At 33.8% G+C, this 16,518-nt stretch overlaps 2 protein-coding genes across 2 annotated transcripts in view; one reads left to right on the forward strand and one right to left on the reverse strand.

Annotated features, from left to right (window-relative positions):
- The first annotated feature begins 1,930 nt into the window (after window positions 1-1,930).
- The window catches only part of LOC140061095 (G patch domain-containing protein 2-like), a 33,663-nt gene continuing 19,075 nt past the window's right edge, over window positions 1,931-16,518 (forward strand). The window contains exon 1 of the mRNA XM_072107542.1: window positions 1,931-2,167. The gene's annotated coding sequence lies outside the window, so the exon portion shown is untranslated. The remainder of the gene's footprint in view (window positions 2,168-16,518) is intronic.
- On the reverse strand, window positions 12,570-14,762 carry LOC140060960 (uncharacterized). The gene is made up of 5 exons (XM_072107337.1): window positions 14,573-14,762; window positions 14,203-14,477; window positions 13,845-14,098; window positions 13,125-13,710; window positions 12,570-13,015 (listed from the first exon to the last, which is right to left on the reverse strand). Exons 1-5 carry the CDS (start codon window positions 14,760-14,762, stop codon window positions 12,752-12,754), a joined length of 1,569 nt encoding a protein of 522 aa, XP_071963438.1. The 3' UTR covers window positions 12,570-12,751.

The following is a 16,518-nucleotide window of genomic DNA, read 5'->3' on the forward strand; positions in this document are numbered from 1 at the left end:
GTTGGAATTGTATGTTCTTTCATAAGTATTTATCTTAGACAAACGCAAGTTATTAAAATCACTAATGTGGCTTGAAACTAATTTTTCTTTTGCATTACGGATGGAGTAACCGATATTGAACTTATATACCAAGTTTGAAATATTTTTGAATTACATAAATATTTTTTCTGGAAGTTTTTGTATGTGACTATTTCCCTGTGCTCCACTGGCGCCAAATTGGATCCACTGGAGCACAGTGTATTAACATACGAACATTTCTTTTGTAAAAAAAAAATACTCCTTGATTTCAATATATATTTCTTGGTATATTTTAAATTTAAGTTGCTCAATTTACAGGGAAAAAAATCGAATTCCTAACCGTTTTTTTGTTGTTGTCAAAATCATTATTAGAGTTTAACATAATATGGGTCGGAATTGTATGTTTTTTCATAAGTATTATCTTAAGCGAACGCAAGTTATTAAAATCACTGATGTGGCTTGTAACTATTTCTTCTTTTGGTTTACGGATGGAGTAACCGATATTGAACAAATATACCAAGTTTGAAATATTTTTTAATTCCAGAAGTATTTTTTCTCGATGTTTTTGTATGTGACTATTTCCCTGTGCTCCCATTGGTGCCAAATTGGGTCCACTTGAGCACAGTGTATTAACATACGAAAAGATATAAAAATTTAGTGACTTTTTTCTATTTTATATTACTGTGCTCACTGGCGCGCGCGCCAAATTGGGTCCACGTAAGCACAGTGTATTAACATACGAAAAGATATTAAAATTCAGTGACTTATTTCTATTTTATATCACAGTGCTCCCCTGGCTCCAAATCGGGTCCACTTGAGCATAGTGTATATTAAATACGAAAAGATATTAAAATTCAGTGACTTTTTCCATTTTATATCACTGTGCTCCACTGGCGCCAAATTGGGTCCACTTGAGCACAGTGTATTGACATACGAAAATATATTAACATTCAATGACTTATTTCTATTTTATATCACTGTGCTCTCCTGGCACCAAATTGGGTCCACTTGAGCACAGTGTATTAACATACAAAAAGATATTCAAATTCAGTGACTTTTTTCTATTTTATATCACTGTGCTCCCCTGCCTCCAAATTGGGTCCACTTGAGCACAGTTTATTAACATACGAAAAGATATTAAAATTCAGTGACTTATTTCTATTTTATATCACTCTTCCTGTGCTCCCCTGGCTCCAAATTGGGTCCCCTTTTGAGCACAGTGTATTAACATACGAAAAGATACTAAAAATCATTTACTTATTTCTATTTTATATCACTGTGCTCTCCTGGCACCAAATTGGGTCCACTTGAGCACAGTGTATTAACATACAAAAAGATATTCAAATTCAGTGACTTTTTTCTATTTTATATCACTGTGCTCCCCTGCCTCCAAATTGGGTCCACTTGAGCACAGTTTATTAACATACGAAAAGATATTAAAATTCAGTGACTTATTTCTATTTTATATCACTCTTCTTGTGCTCCCCTGGCTCCAAATTGGGTCCCCTTTTGAGCACAGTGTATTAACATACGAAAAGATACTAAAAATCATTTACTTATTTCTATTTTATATCACTGTGCTCTCCTGGCTCCAAATTGGTTCCATTTGAGCACAGTGTATTAACATACGGAAAGATATTAAAATTCAGTGATTTATTTCTATTTTATATCATTGTGCTCCCCTGGCTCCAAATTGGATCCACTTGAGCACAGTGTTATTAACATACGAAAAGATATTAAAATTCACAGTGACTAATTATTTCTATTTTATATCACTGTGCTCCTCACTGGCGCCAAATTGTGTCCACTTGAGCACAGTGTATTTACATACAAAGAGATATTAAAATTAGTGACTTATTTCTTTTTATATCACTGTGCTCCACCGGTGCAAAATTTGGTCCACTGGAGCAGTTACCGTAGTACTATTTCTAATTCGGAAGTAAATAAAGGCATAAATGGCGCTCCGTAGAAGTAGAGAATGCTCGATCGTCGAAATGACGCTCTGAATATACCTCCGTGGTGAACGGAGAACGACCCAATCCCGTTTGTTGCTGAATTCATGTTTTTAACATAAATTCGGACTATTTTTGATATAAAAGTTAGGTTTTGATCATTGGTAATAAACAAGATCCGTATCTACTTTCGTTTGGTATGTATTTGCAACATTCTGACTCTCGTTTGGTTCTAGGCCTAGGCTTGGTTAGCCTTAGCCTCTAGCTAGGCCTCTATCGTACTTTCTAGCCTAGGCCTAGGCTAGACCTAGGCCTAGCTAGGGCATATGACCGTTTCGGCCACAGACAGTTTCGGCCACAACAGATTTCTATGGCGCGACATTCACGCATATATTAGACCGTGCTATTGTTTTTGCTATTTATCGCATCTCCTGCTTTGTTGTATAGTATTTTTTATGACTATTTAGTATTAATTTATACGGCGTGTCACGCCAAATGAGGTACCACTGCCAAATGAGGTACCGCACTTAATTTGGCGTCTAAGGCGCCAAATTAGGTACTATTGCAAAATGAAGTTCTATTGTAATTTTGTAAAATACAGTTTAGCCTATATAAAACAAACATATTTAAGCCAGTATTAAACTACAATATGTATTCTGTGTTGTTACGCCTCTTATTAGATCAAGCTATTACATTAAATTAAATATAAAGCAGAAAATAGTTATCCTTTTTTGATTTTCGTCGAATAGATCGAATCGGAAGTGCTTCGGTCATGGTCCGCAAATTATATGATACGCCTTGTGTGCCAAAATGTTTTTACTGCTTTTAGTTGAATCACCGCGTGTACAATTAAAACCAATAGATTGTGCTGCAGTGCAGATTGTCTTTAATTTGAAATTTATATTTATACTGGGTAAACTCTTCAGTCAAAGACTGGTCTCCCAGATGGCCCAGTTGGTGATCAGTGGCTGTGATGTACTAATACACCGGGGTAACCCCCTACTCGTCTCGAAAGATGTACTAGGTTCTTTAAAGTGCACACGAGCTAGATGTGTACACTGGACCTACGGTTTATAGTCCTTATCCGAGAAGACTCATAAATGTAAAAATGTTACTGATGAATTGTAACGACATTGGGAATTAAAATTTGTTAAATAATATAGTACAGTAATGTGGGCTGTCTGCTTGGGGGTCTGTCTATCATATCAAGGTACAACATTTCGACGAAGCCAATTTAATATTTTCATTTTGTTTTAATATCTGTAGAATGCGTCGTCATTTATTCTGACGCTAATACTGTAGGCCTATATACCGTAATCAGGCGGTATTATTAAGGCTAGCTCACGTACAGCAGAATTCACGTAGAATTATGTGGTGTTGTTGCTTGATTGTAAATTGCCCAGATTCTTCATTAGAAAAGAACTGATCAATTTGAATTGAATTAAGGTTAATTCTAGAACTGATATTAAGGAGTCTTTAGAACAGATATTAAGATGTCCTCTATAAACGGAGTCCTCACAAACTCATATAAGAGGTCCTCTTGTAAAATCAGGTTCCCGTCGAATTTATTTTAGATAAGTAACTAAATTATCATGGATTTCGTAACCACCATTCCATCGATAGCTTTTTTTTTCTCTTTTTTGGCGCAAACACCACTTTTATCCACATTCATATTATCTCATGTCATTACATAAAATCATATTATTTAACACATTTTAATTCCCAATGTCGTTACAATTCATCAGTAACATTTTTACATTTATGAATTCCGTATTGCCTCCTATTTTCATTAATGTTCTTCGTTTTAAAATATTTTACACATAAAGAATTTGTGAGATTTTCAATTGTTTGTTTTAATTTTACAACCCGGATTATACAATGTATTTATATAAAACGAATTAAATCAGATCAGCACCACCTGTAACTCGTCACAGTGAATTCCTTTTCTGATAATCGAGCAAATTAGAATTTATATTAACATAATAGTATTTCTTAAAGCTACCCATTTTTCTATACTTGTTTCTTTATTGTTATATCTTTCACATTCAATGTTAAGCATATTGCTTTCCTTTTGAATGAATTCCATAAAGATTTACCCACTGGCTTATTTAATGCTGATTTATTCTATAAATAGTGAAGGCTGCAAATGTGTATATATAGGCCTAATCTACTATTCCATTGATATAGCTAATTAAATTACTGTATGTCAATAAATAAAAAATATTAACTTACAGTAGCATCCCACTCTCATCACCCCACAAAGTATAAAAGTGCATGCATGTTCCATATTATGTACAACGTATGAATTGATGGAACGAACAATCGAGATGAAAATAACGCATGCAATCTCCATTGCAAAATTAGGTTCCATTTAAGTATAAATTCTAATGTTCCCGACCTCAAAAATAATTAGTGTTATAACTACGGTAACTGTATTTAGCTTCCTAGAATTTCGTCCACCCCTCCGAACATGTTTTCAACATCGTATGAACAAACAAGGTGACCGACTTCATTGCAAAATTAGGTTCCATTGCATTATTGCGAATTTAAGGTTGTTTCCGACTTCGAAGTAATACTTACTTAGAATTTCGCTCACCACCCCATTCCCATCCAAACTTGTTTCCCACATCGTAATATGAACAAACGAGATGACGACTTTTATTGCAAAATTACGTTCAATTATTTGCGAATTCACGTTGTGTAATTCCCAACCTTAAAATAACTGTATCATGTATTTAGCTTGCTTATAATTTCGCTCACCACATTCCCATCCAAACTGTTTCTCACATCCATATGAACATATGAGATGACAACTTCATTGCACAATTATGATCCATTATTGCGAGTTTATGTTCAAATGTTTCCGACATCAAGGTAAAAAGTACCAGCTGAATAAAATATCTAACATATTGCAAAATTAGTCTCTATTATTGGGAATGTTTCCGACATCAAATATTGTTAATTTAATAACTTGATGAAAATGCTGAACTAATTAGGTACCATTATTTATTTATTGTGATATGCATGTTCAACTGTTACATTCTATTACGGTACGTGACATGAAAAGATTGAAAACAAAAGAGAACAAGGCAATATCTCATCTTTTAACATTTAGATAATGGAACCAAATTTTGCAATAAAGACTTCATTGCAAAATTTGGTTCCATTATCTAAATGTTTCCGACCTTATGAGTTATTGTTTTGATGAAAAAATTTGATGAATTTCCCCTCGACTACCTTTAGGCCTACCATCCCTTATTTATTTATTATAGGTCACACACACATGTGTAACAAATGAGATGATGAAATTATAACGAATACCCAACTAACAATTTGCGACTTACTGTAGGTTTGCCATATAGTATTGCGAATTTATGTTTTAATGTTTCAGACATCAAAGGAAATATAGTGTTATACTGTAGGTATAATAAGTGACAAAAATGTGATCATGTAACTAATATTTTTTAAAAACTTATAAATAAAAAACATAGGCCTAAATAACATTGGTCATATACATTTAAAAAAACGGAATTGATTAAATAGTAAGCAATGTTAAACAAAAAAATATATATAATAATCAGTAGAATAACAGGATACATTCATATTCAACGAATAATCATTTTAATTTGAAAACATAAATATAGAAATTCATAAAACCGAACAAAATAATAACGGGAATAATGTACCGACGAAAGGAACGTAAAATCAAAATTTTACTAGAAAATAATGCAGCAATAGCGTCCCATAACTCAAACACTAAACGCTTTAGCGCCAAAGGCAAATTGTCCCAGACCATGTCCGCATAACATGCAGACGTGACTTCAGACACTTTCCTTTGGCGCTAAAACGAGTAGTCTTCTTTTCCAGCTGCTTAGAAAGAGGTCGGTAGGCTTCCCATCATGCATTTCGAGTTTTCTAGATTTTTCGATGAACAGTGCCTTTCGTTTTTTACACTAAAATAGTAAATTTTCGTCGTATGTTTCAGTTATAATGGTTTAATTTCATACAATGAGTAAAGGTTATTAGGTTAGAAATACTCCGGTTAATAATTTTCAGTTTGTGTTTATTTGGAAATAAGTAATATCAATATTTATAACACGATTAGCTCGCCAGAAACGTGCTGCCAAATTAAGTGACCTAGCCTTGTGCGATACAGGCCACGCGAACCTCATTTGGCAATGTCACTTCATTTGGCGTTACACGGCGCTACTGCAGTTTCGCACCACACTGTTATATCTTCGATTTCTCGCTTAATTTTTTTCTCACACCCACATCATACAATTTTGGACCATTATTTAACATGTTCCCATGATTTAGCCACCGTTAATTACCTTTATCATAACAAAAAATGCCTTTCAAAACAGCTCCTTTTTTCGCGAATACTTCGATCGAACTGTGGCCATTTTAGAATCAGAAAATTGCCAGAAATCAATGTATGTTTTATTTTCTGTTTTTATTTTGAAACTGCAAAGAGTGGTTTTTATAAAGAACCAGCTGTACATATCAAAAGGGCGACGATATGAGTCCGTACATAAAACATTGATAGGAACCATTAATATGAATAATAATACTAATAATGAAATATTAATTTAGCCTTTATTATTTCGCCAGCTGAAAACATTTCTTGCTTTTCAATCGGATTTTATAACACTGCCCTCTATAGTTTCTACAATTTTTGGGGTAAAATGAAGCATAAATTCTGGCAATTAAGTGATAAATATAAGATGGCGAACATTTCGCAGTGTGTTGACAGCGAGTTCAGTATTGTTTAAAATGTTTTGAAAAGTATTGTTATTAAAAAAAAATTACTTAGTAAGTGGTCGAATCGTATAAACATGTTACATATAATATTATGTTGTGAGTGTAAAAAACGAAACTTTAGGTAAGAAATCGAAGATATAATGGTGTGGTGCGAAACTGCAGTAGCGCCAATTTATACTACCATTAAATTGTTATAATTCTTAAAGACCCCTTCCCTGCAATTTTGGACGTTTTTTGGAAAATAATACATTATATATCACTTTAAAAAGATTAAACCATGTCATTCCTTGTCTTAAATGTACGTTTTATGGTAAATTATGATAAAAAGTGAGAAACAATGCACTACCTAACAGTAAGTAGCTCGCGGCGACTGACCTCTCGTGGACGGTCTTTAGGCCTTGCCTAGCTAGGCTTAGTTTTGTAGGCCTAGCTGGTAAACATCGTTGTATAGTTGCTGCATTAATTGTCTTTCTATTTTTGCCAGATTCCGTTGATACAAATTGGGGAAAACCCGGTATTTTCGCTGAAAAGTTAGGAGTCTTCCATTTGTTTTGGCCTCACGATCGATCGAAAAGTGGGCAAATTACAGGTGAAAAACAAAAATATCAATCCGCGCGCAATGCATTTTGGGATTTATAGCGGGCCGCTATAATTATTAGAATCGATTTATTTTTCACATTTTTAACCGTTTGAAGACGAAAAAAGTTATCGCAATAGGACCATATAGTATTATTTTTACATTAAATATAGTTTGTGATCTTAAATTAGATCTAAAAAACGTAGGGAAGAGGGCTTTAACGTTATTCCACTAACTACAATTTGCATTTATTAGATTTGTTGTTTCCATTCCAGTTTAGTTGTATCATGGAGTCTTGGCGAAAAACAAATTCAACTGTCCGTCCGTGACACAGTTAAATACTCTCTTATTAGTACAGACGGCGTATTAATAGTTTGGCTATGAAAAAAGAAATGCTAAGGAAAAAAAAAGAAATTTAATTAAAACGTTTTTCCTTCCATTGCTTAGGTGACCTAAAGCTTGGTTCCCACTAGAACGTAAACGCAACGCAAGCGTTTTAACCAATGACAAGCGAAGTTATAAACAGTTAGCAATCACAAACGAATAAGCTACCGCTTGTGATTGGTCAATTCACTTGCGTTGCGTTACGTCCTTGCATTGCGTCGCTAGTGGGAACCACGCTTCAGGAACAAAGAGGAATATCAGGAACTCACACATCAATACAAGCAGAATCAAGAAGAAAATTAGTGATAAAAAAAAAAAAAATTTAATAAAACTTTGTCGTGTCATTTGATTGGTTTTTAATACAATACAGGATTAATTCAATGTTTTATCATGAAGCTCAAGTCGGTCAGTCTAATTACCGAAAACAACCGAAAACAACCATAAACAACCGAAAACAGCCACAAACAACCGAAAACGAACCGAAAACAAAATAAAATAATCTAAATACCAAAAACAAATTTGTTTTTTTAATGTCGCCCTCTATTGATGGGTGTTTCTAAATCTAAGACCATAACAGAGACAAAACCGCGGGCGCAAAAGCCAAGGAAGACCCTACGATGGTAGTGTGCACAAAATACAACTAAAAATCGTACAATCAATCAATGTAAACATCGCATTTACTTACAGATATAAGAATATTTTAATTCCAGTCTTTCGATTTTTGATCCAGAAACCAGCGCATTACTCCTTACAATAATTCATAATTGTGAATATGTTAATCCATAGTATAGAAAGTAAATTGACTATGGTTAATCATGATCAATTTAATTATAGATTTTCAAAGATAATACAAAAATAATATTTTTAAAAATATTGATAATATTAGGGACTATAAAGTATACTTAAAACAAGCTCACTATAAAGGATTCACAATAAAATCTATTCAGTAAAATTACCGTAGTCGAGTAAATAACGTTTTTATCCTTAATCGCTTCAGTATTCACTTAAGTGACGAAAACCGGGGACGAAAACGCAAAGTTAGGTAAAATCATGCTTTGTTTTTGAAAAGACTATAAAAACGAAATATGTTTATAGATTTTGTAAGTAAATGTAGTCTACGGTGTATTTCATTGAATTTGTACGATTTTGAGTTGTATTTTGTGCACACTACCATTTCGTAGGGTCTTCCATGGCTTTTGCGCCTCTGTATGGTCTTAGCTTTAGAAACACCCATCAATAGAGGGCGACATTAAAAAAAATATTTTACAAAATTTGTTTTCGGTATTTAGATTTTTAAAATTTTGTTTTCGGTATGTTTTTGGTTTGTTTTCGGTTGTTTGTTGTTGTTTTCGGTTATTTTCGGTTGGTTCGGTTAATTAGACTGACCCAGCTCAAGTGTCTTAAGAACACATGTGCATAAATAAAACGAACATATCAGACCCAACATAAAAATAATAATTGAGTAATTTGCGGCGATATGCATTTAACATATTTTAGCATGCACAGAATAAATGAACATATCATATCATGTCAGAATATACAAACAAAATGAGTAATAATTCGGATAAAAATGGGACTAAGGATAACATTTGTTGCGTTCAATGCGAACGTCAGAGGAAGTCCCCAAACTAATTACTAGGCTTATTATCAATTAATAATTGCTGCTATAAATATATTGAGCAAAACGTTGAATTGTATTATTTTTCAATAAATGCTAAGTAAGTCAGTACAACAACAATTTAAAAAATTCATTTTCATTTATTCACTAAAATGTACGTTGCTTTACTCCAGAAAAGAAAATATGAAAGAAATTTGCAGAAAGAAGCAATCAAACACTGTTACAGTATTTCAAAGTTCGGAACGTCCGTAATTACTACGGAAATTCGGCCCAATATTACGGACGTAGGGCCGGAAATGAAGATATATAGGGTACTACGGAAATACTTAAATGATGGGGAATCCCCGGCAAAATGCAATGACTACGGACAAATCAACGACCTATATGACGGGGTTTTCCACGTACCTTCTCATGACGCACACAGTCAGAAATTCATTCTGAGCCTGTTCAGAAAAATATCTAAAAAATAAATTCTTCAATGCCTTAGCATAATTCCTCTTGAGTAGTGGTGTTTTACTAATATTTCAAGTTCATTTTATTAGGTAAAATTTTACACGCAAAAACAAACGCACGCATTTCTATTAACATTTATTTACCAGTGTTTCATTTACATCTTACAACATTCTAATTCTTAATAATTATATACTTTCCTCAATTGTTTCTTCCGATAAAATAAATCGTATTCTTAAACCACTTTATTCTTCCGTTTCTTATTCCTTCAAAGTTATATTTATTGTACCTCGACACATTAAAATTAGTATATATCCCTACGTACTTCAATTCGTTTTATATTTATAGAAAAATGTACATGACGTTAATAATTCTTTACCGAAACATTTAATTATCACTTTAGTAAATCTTTGTTTCTTATATTATAAATCATTTCTATTGTACCCTGACGCATACAATTAGTATCACTTAGGCCTCATTCAATTCATTTCTTTTATTTGTAAAAACTATACATTTTAATTTTCACCGTATTGTATTTTTTGTACTCTGAAATATCGGTATCTACATAATTCTTCATTTCTTATCTCATCATGCCACCTAGCTACAAAATACGTGTTCGTATTTTATTTTCATTATTAATTAATTAATTGCCAAGTTTGTCTGTGTCCGTGTTTTCCTGTGTAAAAACAAAAAACAAAAGTAATAAAACACAATGAAATCGATAATCCTGTATTACATTGTCGTGTCTCATTGTTCCTCTATCAATGGCACTATGGGTGTTCCATAGATATGGTAGTAATTATTGTCTGTGGCCGAAATTGTCTGTGGCCGAAATTGTCTGTGGCCGAAATTGTCTGTGGCCGAAATTGTCTGTGGCCGAAGTTGATCCCTAGCTAGGCCTATAGCTAGGCTACTACTAGGCCTAGGCTAACTAGCCTATATAGTCCCCTGGCCTAGCTAGAGAGAGGCCTAGACTAGGAGGCCTAGAGCGGGATGATCTGTTCGGCCCTAAACCGATTCGGACCGGGTCGATTATTTATCGGCTTTGATATGCATTTTATAAGCATAAATAAGCTTTTTTTCCCCAAACTTTACTTTCAGAGAGACTAGCCTAGTTAGGCCTAGGCCTAGCTAGTAGGCCCTATTATTAGTATTACTATTAGTATAATATTATGGGATAGGCCTAGGCCCTAGGCTAGGCTACCCTATTATTAATAAATCATATTATAGGCCTAACCTAGGGATTAAAGATGCAATAAACAAACATTTTGAAAACATTGGCGAAAATTATGAATGAAGAATTATTTGTTTTTTTATTTGTTAGGTTTAGTATAGAAAAAAAATGTCCCTTTAATAGGGTAATTATAATATATGGGCAATTCTCCATTGGAAGACCAAAATCATCATTTTTTAAATCTACATGAACTTACACTTAAGTGTTATTTTTTGTTTACTAATATGTGTGGAATTTAGTTCCAACTGAAATTTTTGTTTTATTAATTTACATTTCTTCAAAAATTGCTTTGAAACTGAAAAAATAGCTGGAATTAGACAATCCTGAACTATGTACTTAACTCCCTTTAATTATTCTACTAATTATTTGAGTTCATGGTCTCTAGAACACTAATATTAATATAAAGTTTCATGTCGCATCTCCCACTTTCTATAAGAAATCATTCATTTTCTAGTAAATTGGTTTGTACTGTAATTCCATTCCGTTACCAAAAAATTGATTAAAGTTCTCCTGTGAGCTAACCAATGCTTATAAACTTTAGTTACTTTAAATTCTCTTATTGGGTATGCCCATTTACCTATATCAATTACACATTTTGTTTGGTCTTCTCTAGTTTTGTAGAAAACTTGGTAACGGAATTACATTTGGTAACGGAATTACATGGGGGTATAGGTATAAAATAATGTATCTCAATTCACTATAAATGTCTCTGTAATCATATAAAATTGGTTTTAAGTGAAGGGAATCAACAATTAATTGATTATTTATAATAAATCCAATTCCTAGTGGCCAAAACAGTTCCATGGAGTCACTTATAGTAGAAATTTACTATTTTTTACACAAAATCACTTAAAACGTTTATAAAACATCTTCCTATGAGCTAACCAATGCTTATAAAAACTTAAATTACTTTACACTATTTCTAATACTAGGTATGCTCAAACCAATATCATTATCAGTAACCAGTTATGTCTCCTAGAGCTCTAGTTTTTTAAAAAGCCTGGGTAACATAATTAAATTTTGGTATAACATTTGGTACATGGTAACGGAATTACATTGGGTTATGTATAAAGTAATATACCTTAATTCACTACATATGTCTTATAGCAGGGTAACTTAGCACTTTTTTTGTGCACTTTGTGACAAAAGCACCAAATTTGGCACAAACCTTCTTTAGGGTATATCTAACAATCCTAGAAGGGGTGCCCAAAAATCGGAACAATTTAACGACGTCATTTGGACCACGCCCTTTTTTTAGTATTACGTAATAAGATGAAAACTTAAATCTTCGTATATACATACCAAGTTTGGTATCAAATTAAAACTCATGACATGTACATTGCAATACACACATAAAAAATATATGATTTCTCTTCAGACGGAATATATAGGTCAAATAATGTAATTTTCTGTCATATTGAAGGGTATTTCAATCAAAACGTGCCAATATTGTGCTATGTTATGAACATTGTAGTTATAAGAACAACAACATTCATTTTTGTAATAGTACGAATATATATTTATCCTGTACCAGTTACTTTCCTTTAAAATAATATTAGGAACCACTGAAAAAAAGTATATAAAACATATACTGTATCAAACTTGGGCTCAATAACCACTGGACTATTAGTAAACCGACAAAAGACTATTTGACTGACAATTATGGCGTTAGCATCCATAACAATACATGGAGGTGATAATCAACTTTACTTTTATGAAATTATTTATCTGGAAACAAACACTTAGGTACAGAGTTGCTAGATGACGAACAAGTTCCAGTGCACTGCTGAACAGCACTTGCAGTTCCCTGAGCAAAAAGGCAACTTTTTGCAGCCACACTTTAGCAATTCCCTACATGCCTTGGATGCTTCAGGTAGTATGGTCCAGACTGGTGTCCATGTACTGCCAGTTTTAGTCCAACCAAAGTCTTCTGGTGATGGAGCATTCTGCTGTGGCTGTAGACTGGTGGTCCAAATGCTTGCTTGGTATATGGATCTGTTGGAATGCTGTAAAAGTGCATCCTGCAATAAACAATTTAAAGATTGGTGTTACCTTTTAATGAAAGAAAAACATGAACCTGATAATAAATTATTAAACGACAATTGACAATTATATGGAAGCTCCCCTTACCTGTGTAGGAGGAATGTTGTCCATTGTCCGTGCCTTTCTTGAAAAAAGATCTTGTCTTAGCTTAGTAACACTTCTTAAAGTACTTGTCTTGTCGTATAGATGACATGTAAACTCCTCTAGCAACTGGAATTGAGATGAGTTGACTCCTAGAGATTTGAAAGGGTGATGTGCCATGAAAAGAAAGGCTTCTGTAACTGCTGGAAATGAGTTCCACGTCTCCCATGCGGAGTGTTTTGCTTTTCCAAAGAACTGGGATGTAGTATCGGACCCAGTAAATGCATGAAATACTGGCAGCCCTCTTGACTTATCCTCTCCTAGGTTATGGCAGATGGTATTTATATTAAAATATTGGAAGTGCTTACCCATGCCAAATGCGACCCAGATACACGTACCAGGATAACAGGCTATTAGATTGCAGAAAATACCAACCAGGATAACAATGACATCAGTATCAACTGTACGCACCAAAATAGCCCTGCTACCTTTCTTTAAGGCATCATCAATGTGAATGCACATCTTGGAGTCGGCCTCTTCATGGTCGCAGATTGACATAGGTTGAGTAGATGTCAACATACAAAAGACTCGCCTACAGGACATATATCAAGAATTACTTACTATTTAATATGCCTTTTTAATTAATTATTGGTATGAAACTGTATAAGTAAATTAATTGTTTGGTTACAAACAAAACAAATTAGTATGTATCATAATAAAACTTACCTGATGCAGTCAGAGTAATCATGGGTAGACACCTTTGTAGTTAAAAAGTTAAATAACTCCTCTTTATTTACTGGATCTTTCAGAAAGTCTGGAAAATTCCCTGGAATCTTTGTTTGTCCCCCAACTTTCCTCCTGACCCCTTTTCCTCTTTTTTCTCCTGTAGACTGCTTAAGACTATCTGTTCTGTAAGTGTCCCACACTATATCAATTCTGTTACTATTCTGCAGCTGCTGTCTGGTCCACGGTAGAAAGACCTGTCATACAAATGATACAAGAATAACGATCCGCATATAGAAGTGACCAATTATATGGTGGTTAAACAATAGATACAATCCTGAATGCAAAGAAATGTACTCACCTTATCACCGTAGTCATCAAATGTAAATGCATGGTTGCTGGAAAGAGCATGGACAATAGCAGCTCCGTCAAACACCTTTACATCAAAATATGTAGGAGGTTCAGGCTGGCCTTCAGTCTCCAAATGCTGTAGCAACTCAGACTTCTTAGTTGGTAGTCGAAGCTTTCCATTTACTGCCAAAGAGGGTGGCCATGGCTGGTTTTCGTGCATGAAGAAGTCTTCCAAATCTCCATCACGAGATTGACTTGCAATATACAGTCGCTTTGTTTTGGACACTGATTTTGACCATGGTGTTTGATGGCTTGTTGAATAATTGCAACACTTCTGTCGAGAATAACTTCCTTGAAATATTTTTGGTACTGGGTAGTACCTACATCCTGAATTGTACGAACTGTCACTACTGCACTTTCATTGGCACAATCTCGAGCATCCAAGACCAGAAGTTCTGAACAATTATCGAGGAATTGGTTGCCTGCATTGCTCAGGGAACTGCAAGTACCGTTCAGCAGGTCTTTCTTGCACTGGTCTTTGTTATCCATGCCGTGGAACCTGTTCGTCATCTAGCAACTCTGTACCATTATAAGTGTTAGTTTCCAGATAAATAATTTCATAAAAGTAAAGTTGATAATCACCTCCATGTATTGCTATGGATGCTAACGCCATAATTGTCAGTCAAATGGTCTTTTGTCTGTTTACTTAGTCCAGTGATTAATGAGCCAAGTTTGATACAGTATATGTTTTATATACTTTTTTTCAGTGGTTCCTAATATTATGTTAAAGGAAAGTAACTGATACAGGATAAATATATATTAGTAGTTGTATTACAAAAATGAATGTTGTTGTTCTTATAACTACAATGTTCATAACATAGCCCAATATTGGCGCGTTTTGATTGAAATCCCTTTCAATATGACAGAAAATGACATTATTTGACCTATATATTCCGTCTGAAGAGAAATCATATGTTTTTTATGTGTGTATTGCAATGTACATGTCATGAGTTTTAATTTGATACCAAACTTGGTATGTATATACGAAGATTTAAGTTTTCACCTAATTACGTAATACTAAAAAAAGGGCGTGGTCCAAATGACGTCGTTAAATTGTTCCGATTTTTGGGCACCCCTTCTAGAATTGTTAGATATACCCTAAAGAAGGTTTGTGCCAAATTTGGTGCTTTTGTCACAAAATGCACAATCTTCATAAAAAATGGAAGTTAGCAACCCTGCTAAATGAAGCTAATCAGCAATTAATTAATAAATAATGAATCCAATTCCAAAACAAATCCATAGTATATAGAGTATACGGTAGATACTATTGTAGCAGACCTACCACATAGCTTTTAAACAATTCAACAATTACTTTTAATTTGATTATTTATACATCCTCTATATATCTCTTTATTTAACCTCACATTGACAGGTTAATTACCTTCCTCTTACCTTCACTTTTCTAGGGGTCTGTTTCTGCTGCATAACGCAATTTAACCGGTTATTTTAAAATAGATTAAAAATAGATAACAATAACAAGACCGCGTTTCTGCTCAATTTGTGCTCCGAAATAACCGGTTAAATCTATGGGTGGTCGTCGAGCAAAACGTCATCATTACCCAAAATGCAATACACTCAGACGGAAGTAGTAAGTTGGCTGTTTGTTTACATCGATGTCGTCAGTACACACGTGTGTATATCGCCGAACATCTCAAACATGTTAAAATAATAAAATGTTGTCTACAGGTCTACAAGTTTTGTTTTTTGTAAAGCCTACTTACTATATCGCTAATAAAATTAATTCTCATGGCGCCTTCAATAACATGGGGAGGGTCGTGCAGCGCCCGATCGCCTAGGATAATTTTTATCTAGCCTGAAATTCCTCAACAAAGGCGATATGATGATACGGCCCTTCCCACGTGAACGACTGTTGTCTTTCGCGAGCGCGGTCCTACAAAAAAACAAACGGAAACAAAAACGAGACTTAGAATGTTGCAATACCTACCAAACGAGAGTAGATAATTGTTAATTAATTATGAAACCCTAACTTTTATAGCAAAAATCGTCCGAATTTATGTTAAAAACGACGAGTTTAGCCACAAAAACTTAAATCAAACGAGAGTATCCGAGTCATAGAATATCGCACGCACATAGTGCCTTTAATAGAATAATGAGTATTAAACATTGTTTCGTATATTTATGTACTAACATAAATAATAACACATTTCTATGCTTAATAAAATCATATTTAATATATTATCAAAGGCTCTCATAACCTTTGTTTTCGGTCGATGTGATGTTTTTCTAAAAAAATTATATAAAACGA

This window comes from Antedon mediterranea, chromosome 10 (assembly GCF_964355755.1).
Source record: "Antedon mediterranea chromosome 10, ecAntMedi1.1, whole genome shotgun sequence".
In the NCBI taxonomy this organism is placed as follows: domain Eukaryota; kingdom Metazoa; phylum Echinodermata; class Crinoidea; order Comatulida; family Antedonidae; genus Antedon; species Antedon mediterranea.

Bases quoted from the DNA above. Each gene is read 5' to 3' on its own strand.
- LOC140060960 (XM_072107337.1), bottom strand. From the start codon at position 14,762: ATGACGAACAGGTTCCACGGCATGGATAACAAAGACCAGTGCAAGAAA. The intron at 14,478-14,572 runs GTACTACCCAGT...GGTCAAAATCAG, and splicing joins TCGTACAATTCAGGATGTAG to TGTCCAAAACAAAGCGACTG. The intron at 13,016-13,124 runs GTAAGGGGAGCT...TGTTTATTGCAG, and splicing joins ACAACATTCCTCCTACACAG to GATGCACTTTTACAGCATTC.